The sequence below is a fragment of the Cottoperca gobio genome, chromosome 8 (assembly GCF_900634415.1).
Source record: "Cottoperca gobio chromosome 8, fCotGob3.1, whole genome shotgun sequence".
Lineage (NCBI taxonomy): Eukaryota > Metazoa > Chordata > Actinopteri > Perciformes > Bovichtidae > Cottoperca > Cottoperca gobio.
In genome coordinates, this window is record NC_041362.1 from 20,045,262 (window position 1) to 20,054,906 (window position 9,645).

General features: G+C 41.8%; 1 protein-coding gene across 1 annotated transcript; it reads left to right on the plus strand.

The window, feature by feature from the left end:
• Nucleotides 1-8,446, plus strand: LOC115011851 (ornithine decarboxylase-like). The gene is made up of 10 exons (XM_029437094.1): nt 1-733; nt 924-1,157; nt 3,478-3,602; nt 3,707-3,880; nt 3,972-4,144; nt 4,362-4,578; nt 5,451-5,534; nt 5,920-6,082; nt 6,382-6,503; nt 8,192-8,446. The coding sequence occupies exons 1-10, from the start codon at nt 1-3 to the stop codon at nt 8,444-8,446; spliced, it is 2,280 nt and encodes a 759-aa protein (XP_029292954.1).
• The last annotated feature ends 1,199 nt before the right edge of the window (nt 8,447-9,645 follow it).

A 9,645-nucleotide genomic window follows, 5' to 3' on the forward strand; every position in this document is an offset into this window, starting at 1 on the left:
ATGGCGAAGACTCCTCGCCAGTTACCAGCTGGCAAATTACAACCTCTGCCCATTCCCCAGAGACCATGGTCACATCTAGGCGTCGACTTCGTCACAGACCTGCCTCCATCACATGGGTTCACCTGCATTTTCATTATAGTAGATCGTTTTTCAAAATCCTGTAAACTCATCCCTTTAAACCGTATTCCCACAGCTGCCGACTCTGCCTCCGCCCTGTTTGACCATGTCTTCCGCCATTTCGGTCTACCAGAGGACGTGGTCTCGGACCGTGGACCACAGTTCATTTCCCGGTTCTGGAGAGCCTTTTTCTCGCGCCTAGGTGTGACCGTGAGCCTGACGTCTGGTTACCATCCACAGACCAATGGGCAGACTGAGAGGAAAGTGCAAGAGGTCAGCCGGTATCTACGAACCTTCTGCCACAACCATCAGCACAGCTGGAGCCAGTTTCTCCCTTGGGCCGAGTACGCACAGAATTCCCTCCGTCAGGCCTCTACGGGGCTCACCCCTTTCCAGTGCGTACTCGGTTACCAACCACCACTGTTTCCCTGGACGTGCGAACCTTCCACAGTCCCCGCTGTTAACCACTGGTACCAGCAGAGTGAGAGGGTCTGGAACGAGGCACATCACCACCTGCAGAGGGCAGTCCGACGCCACCAACGCCAGGCTGATGTCCGACGGGGACCTAACCCCGCCTTCTCCGTCGGGCAGAAAGTTTGGCTCTCCACCAGGGACAGTCAGGATGCGACTACCCTCTCGCAAGTTAAGTCCTCGCTTCGTTGGTCCCTTTCCCATAGCAAATAAGCAAATAAATGCGGTCGCCTTTAAGCTCCAGTTGCCACCTCACTACCGTATACACCCAGTATTTCATGTGTCTCTCCTGAAACCGTATCACCCTCCAATCACTTCTCCCTCTTCTCCCTCAGAGCCTGGCGTGAACGAACCCCCCCTGCCGCTCCTGCTGGAAGAGGGTCCCGTCTACGCCATAAGGGAGATTCTGGCGTCACGACGTCATCGAGGCCGCCTTGAATACCTCATCGATTGGGAGGGCTACGGTCCTGAGGAGAGAGCCTGGGTCCTTCGTGACGACATCTTGGACCCGGCCCTCCTCGAGGTCTTCCATCGAGACCACCCGCACCTCCCAGCACCCCGAGGTCGTGGTAGGCCGAGACGACGACTCCGACGTCGGGACCCTCGGCCCGCTGGAGCGGTCCCTGGAGGGGGGGGGTAATGTCACGTCTGTGCCTGAACTCGCACCTGCCACGCCCCCCTCTGTCGCCACTCACTCACCTGCACTGCATCCACAATCACCGGAATACTGATTGCCAGCACCTGTGTTCACAGCATAAAGTCTCCTCACTCCCTTCACTCCGCATCTGGCCTCGTACAAAGTGGACTAAACCCCATGGACTTCCTCCCCAGATTCTGCAACGCGATTTTCCTGCCTTTTTGCCCGTCTGTCTGCCTGATCCCGGTATCGTACCGTTTTCTGTTTGCTCCGTTGGTTCTCGTTTGTTCCGAGTTCGACTCGTGTACCTTGTTTTGACGCTCCCTGTTTTGTACTTTTTAGTTCACTGTGCTTTTACACCAGTCTCCTTATTTTCCAGTGCTTAGAGCCTGAGTATTCCTGAGTTCCTGATCCTTGTGTTCACCCCTCCCCTGTCTGTATGGTGTTTCCATCTGCTCGCTGGCTGAGCCTAATAAACTATGTCAATTCCATCTCTGAGTCCTGACGTCCGTGACACATTACTTATACCAGTATAATTATACAGTAGAGAAGACATACCGTGCAGAATATATAAAACGGGTTCAATAATATAGCCTATTTGTTTAGCATTTTGGCACGTCCGCTTCCTGATAAGGCGTCTTTTGTGATCCAATCCCATTGGACAGCTCTCAGTACAGGTGTGAATGCACCCAAGACGCATTGAGGACGCATTGAAATCTGATCCCTCAGACCACATTTGGGCCACATTGAAGGACCGCCTATTCAACTGACATCCTCTGCATAGGCAGATTTGGCTTTGTCCATGACTAGCTCTGTGTAATTTGGTTGTTTTTCTATTGGTATTTTGAAAGTACACTGCCTATCCTAACAAAAAGTCTCCGCCTGGATTTAACTAAGCAAATGGGTAAGATCTTCCATTGGATAATTACTGCAGTGATTAATGTTTCTGCTGGCAACAAGTTATTTAACCCGAGCTGATGCGATGAGTAGCTTCTCATCTCTTAAACAACCTGTGGGAAGACAGATCCTGTGGTCGTGGAAAGGATGTGAATCAGTTTCAGAAGGGTCAAATTATTGTCCTGCATCAAGCAAAGAAAACAACTAAAGAGATGAAACTACTAAAATGAGGTTAAGAACTGTCCAACGCATTATTAAAACCTGGAAGGATCGTGGTGAACCATCGTCTTCAGGAAGAAATGTCGTCTGTGAATCCTGTTTGTTTCAAATTCACTGATGCATTGCGTTGCCCATATACTAGATACATATTTTATTGCCGAGTTTCTAACATTTGTTTAGTGTTGTATCAGTGCACTGTTTAAACCTGAACACACAACGTTTAGTGAAGAACACACATTAGCATGTCAATATCTCCTATTGTTTATTTTAAAGGTGTGGAAAAGCCAATATAATGAGCTACCCAAACTCTCTTCATTGTCTTCACTTTGGGTGTGTGTGTTGCTATCAAACTTACTTCCAGTTCTGTTCATAGAATTGCTGCAATAATACTTATACTCATCTGAAGTTATTTGAAAGATTCTGGGTTTCAGAATATGGAGGAGAATACAGGCTGTGGTAAGATGAAAAAAAACAAACTCTTGGTGATATTTAATGTGAGAGGCATGTGAATGTTATTTTTTATATTTGACTATTTGCATGGCATAATCCCGGTGGTGGAATGTACATGGAAGTGTATTGATTTAAAATACTTAGCTACAATTTCAAGGTACTTGTAATTTACTTGAGTATGAGCATTTTATGCGTTTTACTTCTCAAACATTGCACTTTTGAATCCACTATATTTACTTTTTCACACCTTTCCTGTCAAAAACAATGCATTTCCAAATTTGGACATTTTGAATTTGATTTCTGATAAATTGAAGGATGAAGTGTTACTTTACGGGTTTTCTTATGAGCTCAAGAAAAGTTTACTTTTCAGAGATACGTTATTCTCACAGGACATATGATGCTCTTATAGAATACGATGTATTGCTGTTGATTTAAACCACACATTATATAAAGGAGGTAAAATGAGCACACCCTTTAAACATCTACAGCAGTAAAATACAACATGATGGTAAAACACAGACAGAGAACATTTTAGAGCAGAATGAGTCTTTCTTACTTTTGATACAACTTACGGTACATATTTTTACTTATTCTCACATTTTCAAAATGTAAGTAAAGGATCAAAACAAAGACAGACAAAGATCATTTACACTTTTGTGTTGATTACTGCTTGTCATCCCTTGCAGCTTTGGTAACTACAAATGGATCAGTCATGCATGTTTTGTCCCCTGAGAATTGTCCCATTGACATTTTAGACAATGAAAGGACCATCAATGATTTCATAAACGATAAAATAGAGCTTGGTTCAGTGGTGAGTATCACAGACATCATGACACTTACACCAATTGTGAGATAGTTGAGATTCTTGAGATGTGCATTTTAACTTAACATGTTAACTTTGCTCTGTTCATTCAGGAGAATGAAGAGCCATTCTATGTGGCAGATCTAGATAGTATATTTAAGAGACACCTCAAATGGCTTTCTAACTTACCTCGAGTCAAGCCTTTCTATGCAGTGAAGTGCAACAACACAGAAGCAGTTTTGAGGATGATGAGTGCTCTGGATACAGGTTTTGACTGCGCTAGCAAGGTACAGCAAATACTCTCGGTTTTCTTTGTTGTAGAAAGTTGGTTATGTTCTCAGTTTGTCGTTTTAAAATCTCTTCTCTGTTCAAATACAGGGTGAGATCCAGATGGCCCTGTCCCTCGGAGTGACACCTGATAAAATCATTTATGCGCATACAACCAAACCACTGTCACACATCAAATATGCCTGTACTCATGGAGTAGATATGATGACTTTTGATAGTGAGGATGAACTCATAAAGATTTCTCTTTGTCACGCCAAAGCCAAGTAAGTGAACAACTATTAATATCTTGTGTTCTATGTTGAGTGTAAATTCACCCAGTTCCAATGTATCAGGCTACTAGTCTGTGTAGCAGCCCCTAATCTGAGCTACATCTATCCGAATAATTACCACCAAATAACACCAATTTAATTGCTTGATAACATTCGATGGGTGCTACATTCTTGTTAGAGTACTGATTAAGTATTTTGAATCACTTTCCAGACTGGTGCTCCGCATTGCAGTGGATGACTCCGAATCGATGGTAAGACTCAGTTCAAAGTTTGGAGCCAGACTGGTGTCAGTTGGTAAGCTGCTGGAACGTGCTGGAGAGCTGGGCTTGGAGGTCATTGGGGTCAGCTTTCACGTAGGCAGCGGATGCACTGGAAGTTTGATGTTCAAGAAAGCCATAGCAGATGCGCGGCATGTCTTTGACGCAGCGGTAAGTCATCGTCATAGAAATAGAAAATTACAACAGGCAACAATGCCTGTCAGTCAGTTAGTGAGCAAGAATACCAAAATTAAACCAAACTGCTGAAACTCTGATCTCTGGTCAGAAAACTCTGCTGTCAGATAATCTTCATGTGGAGCTGATCATCTGTGTTTACTGGGCACTGATGTTAACCGGGGCTGTAGTCTGTGTAATGTTAGTTAGTTTGTCTATATAAATCCAAAAGTGGCAGACAATAGAAAACAACCACATATTCGAGAGCAGCCGGGGAAGCAGAGAGGTTGTCACAGCTGGCACTTGTCACCGGCCAAAGAGACTTGAGCTCAGCCAGAACAAGCCCCAGCCAGTCAGCGCATGACGGCGGGTGTACATCAATAATTAATTGGGAGTCTAATGCTAACTCGTGTTCACAGGACATTAGGGAGGGACTTCCCAAAAAACGGTGGGAAATAAAATAACGCTGTGAAGATTTTGCAAAAGCAATTACTTCTGTTTGTTGTACATTTCAAACTGCAATATAATATAACACTCATATTTGCACACTTTGTATTAATGGACAGCAATTTCCTATGGGATGAATAAAGTTGTATTTGTATCTCATCATGCCAACCTGTGAGAGGCAGCAATGTGCCAGAAATACAAAAGAAAAAGAAGAAGTACTTCCGTTTGTCGCAGACTGACGGAATACATCCAATCAGCAACAAGGAATCATTGTCCAATATGGCACATCGATCTCACCAAATGCCGCTATGTTTTTTTTGTTGTTGTTGTGGGTTCTCTTTTGCTGTTGGGTTATGTGAAATGTTGATGTTTTCTGAAAAGTTTTTGTGTTTTGACTTTCATGGTATTGATGTGGTTTTCAGAATGTGTTGGGCTTTCAAATGAGTCTCTTGGATATTGGTGGAGGGTTCTCTGGGAGAGAGGACTTTCAAGTGAAATTTGAAGAGGTGAAATAAAGAAAATATGTTGCTTGTTCATTGTTGTGCAGCCCCTCAGCATTCTGACACAAATAATTAGTTAAACTATGTTCTTATTAAGGGTCCCTTTTTCCCTCAAGGACCATTCAAGAAAGCCTACTTACTATTTATAGGTTGTGTGATATATGTATTATCAAAGTTTCTCTACCTCAAGCAAGCATTGTAAGTAATATTGGAGATATTTAATCAAACTGTGTAATTTGGCTTTCATCCAGCCGCTATAATTAAATGGCTCGTACAAAACACAGGAAGAAACCTTAAGCAGAAACCTGTATTACTTTGTAGTGTCAGCAAATTAGGTATAGGTGTAATAACTGTGAAATATGCTATTAACTCATCGTGTTTCCCCTCATAGTTTTCAGAAGTCATTAATGGAGCACTGGATGAATTATTCCCGCCTGACAGTGGGGTGCAGATTATTGCAGAACCCGGCCGATACTACGTAGAGTCAGCCTTTACGCTGGCAGCGAACATCATCGCCAAAAGAGTCATCTTAAATGAAGTGGATGAACATAGCGGTAATGTATATGTCTTTTTAAGCCACATAAATGTTGAGTATCCAGTAGAAACACACAACTACATGAGTTTTTGTGTTTAAATGTATCTTGATCTTAAATACAAGAGGTGTATGTGAAAGGTATCAGATGTGTCTTGCAGGGTTATTGTTACTTTCTTTCTGCAGAACCACCTGGTTGCATGTGGTGGATGGTCAGAGGGACCAAAGATAAAAAGGATTATCGTATCTAGAAGTTTCCTATTATTTTCAACCTCTTGCAATTTTAGCTAGTTTCATTATTTTGCAAATATTCTTTTCCAGAGGACGAGGAAAACCGCCCTGACAGAATGATGATGTACTACCTCAATGATGGAGTGTATGGCTCCCTGAGTTGCCTTATCAATGATGCTGCCCACACCACAGTTGAACCATACCTTAACAGGGTAAATATCAACCCTATCACCACATAAGAACACCAGATTATGTTTTTTTCATTTATACTTACATTTACATTTTTTATTCTTGGTATCCTTGTGTTGTAAACTCTTCTCCTATGCTGTGTTTAATTCTCATTGCTGTTACTGCTTTGACATCTGAATAGAGATTAATAAATGTTTACCTTATTTTATCTCATACTATCAACAACAAAGCTTTTTAAATCCAATCATTTAAAATCTTTGCTTTCCACAAAATCTAATCATGGCAACTGTCGGATGGTTAAAGTTAAAGATGGTTGTGTCAAATAATCTATGATTAAGGTATGGTTAGGGTTAGGCAACTAACTTTGTTATGGTTAGGGAAAGATTGTGGTTATGTTAATAGATATGCAAACACTAATTGTAGGTCGGACAGAACACAGTCAGACTGCGACCTCCACAAGCTAACAGTCCACCTCGTCTGATTCTCAGGATGTAGACTGCGTATAAGTGAGTTAGCAACATACACGGTGACAGTGGCCAGTTTTGACAAAGATTTGGATCGCGCATTAAGGCCGGCCTGCTTAGATCTTTTGGTGAATGTTTTAAAAGATATACAAATAATATATTTGGAACATTTTCTGTCTAACTGGCACGTTCTTGCATGTTTTCCTACCGGTCATGGAAAAAGTTTCATATTCCAAACATGACCATACGTCTGCAGTGAGCTAGCGAGGGTAAACAGAGAGGCATGGCGTAAAAATGCCATGGTGCTGGTAGTGTCCCCCGTAATTGCGATAATGGAGGACCACTGTATACAGATGTCCTGAAACATTCGCAAAGATAGATGGAGAGCCATTCTGCAAACTACCACGTTGTGAGAACGATTGGTGAGTAATGCTGTGGTGCTGTGTGTGCTGTTTTCTGACCGAGCCATCGTCAGTCGGAGTTGATTTGGCACATCTTTTAACTCTGGCAGCGGCAGGCGCCAGTGACATTGACTTAGCCAATGTATCAATCCGTTCCATTTCACACGAGCCTCTATGAAATCGGTTTAATAACGTTCTGCAAATGCTACATACAGTTATTACATTGTCTGTGATTTTAACAAGTCCAGTGAGCTCCTCCAGAGCTAAATGATAGGCAGGCTTCACCTCTAGGGCACTGATGATCAAATGATATTTGTAATTTTTACCAGTAAAAGTTGACAAACATTTTTTGTTTGTTTGATATGTTTTTTTTGTTGTTGCAGGGTTAGGGTTAGGTTGTATTGCCAGGGCTTGCTTCCCCACGTGCAAATGTTCCACCAAAACATGTTCCCTCCCGACACTATTTTGCAAGGACACCATCGCTGCGTTGTGGGCTTAACGCCGTCCCACGCGACTATGATTGGTTTCAAGAAATACAACAACCCGATATAATTTTTTTCCCCTAAGTGTGTAATTGTGATGGGATGGGACACACACACACACACACACACACACACACACACACACACACACACACACACACACACACACAGGTAAGGTACATATTTGGAGTTTACATTTATAGCCAGAGAATTGTTTGTTTAAAATAACATGTGGAACAGCATGTTGGAGATCATTAACCATCTAGCCTGAGATAATTGGAAAATGTGATGTCGGGCATGACATTTAAAGGAATAGATTGTGGGAGCATATGATAACATATTTCAATGTCTGTGCTCTACACAGGCTGTTGAGAGCAGCGAGCAGAGATACCAGTCTGTAATCTGGGGTCCAACCTGCGACAGCATTGACAAAGTTACCGACAGCTGCTGGGTTCCTGAGCTGCATGTGGGGGACTGGCTTCTCATCGACAACATGGGTGCTTACTCTGTTAGTATATCAACTGACTTCAATGGCTTTGAAAGAGCACACATTTACCCTGTTGTGACAGCTGAGACATGGCACTTCTTAAACCTTTCTCACACTTACAACATCTATTAATGATCTGGTAACACTTCTGTTGGACAATGGCTCAATACATGTCCGAGCAAACGTAGGCATTTAACATCTGTAAAGCCTATTTTGAATATTTTGGCATGTAAATTATTTTCACTGAATCTGCAATCCACCGTAGGATACTTTTCTTCCAATTTAAAAGGACCTTTGTGTTATAGTCATACATAGCAAAGGCGTAGATTTGGGTAACAAGGGTCAGAGTGCAGCTTAACAACACTTTAACGTAATCAAGCAATTCTGTTTTTTTCTGTATAAAGTAGTATAAATATAAATATATATTAATGAGAATATAACAGCAAAATATTACAGGGGATGCCTGACCTGGAGAGCTGGAAACCCTCAGGCTGTACAAAGCAGTGTAGCAGAGTCTGTAAAGTGAATTTGAAGTAGTTAGCGTTTATAGATTGAACCACTCAGAATCATTAGAACAAAAATGAAATAGGTCAATTTGTATTACTGTTTATTAAAATGTCAGATGTGTGCTAGCTGATTTGTGTTTATTTCACTCAAGCATTTCACCTACCAACCTTATTATTGTATCGTTAAATGCACCCAAAAAGCAAAGATGAAGGACATCATGGCTTAGAAGAAGTGTCGGTAATAAAAGCAGCATCAGTAACATGTGGAGAAGCTTATTACTATTATAATTTTTCACTAGTAGTTCAAGAGATAAATTACTATATGAAAGGATTTAGTTTGTGAATGTCAGGCATCATTTTCTAAGTTCATGAGTTGATTGAAAAATAAATATGAGTGGAAGTAAGTGTAATGTAAACATTATTTTGACAGATGAATAGTAAAAAAGTACTGTTAAATAAATAATAAAAATGTGTTTTTTTGTGTTCCTTCATCATGTAGATGGATGTCTGCTTGTGTGTGTGTGTGTGTGCGTGAGTGTGTGTCTGCCTCTGTGTGTGTGTGTGCTGTGTGTGTGCGTGTGTGTATGTGTGTGTGTGTGAGAGTGTGTGTCTGCCTCTGTGTGTGTGTGTGTGCGTGTGTGTGCGTGTGTGCGTGTGTGTGTGTGCGTGTGTGTGTGTATGTCTGTGTGTCTGTCTCTGTGTGTGTGTGTGCAACTGTACCTCCACTTGTTATTCAAAAGTAGCTTTTGTTGCAGATCCAGAAATATTTCCTAATATCGTGAAATATAACTTTTGTATCATGATTTACTGCGCTTCATTAAATGA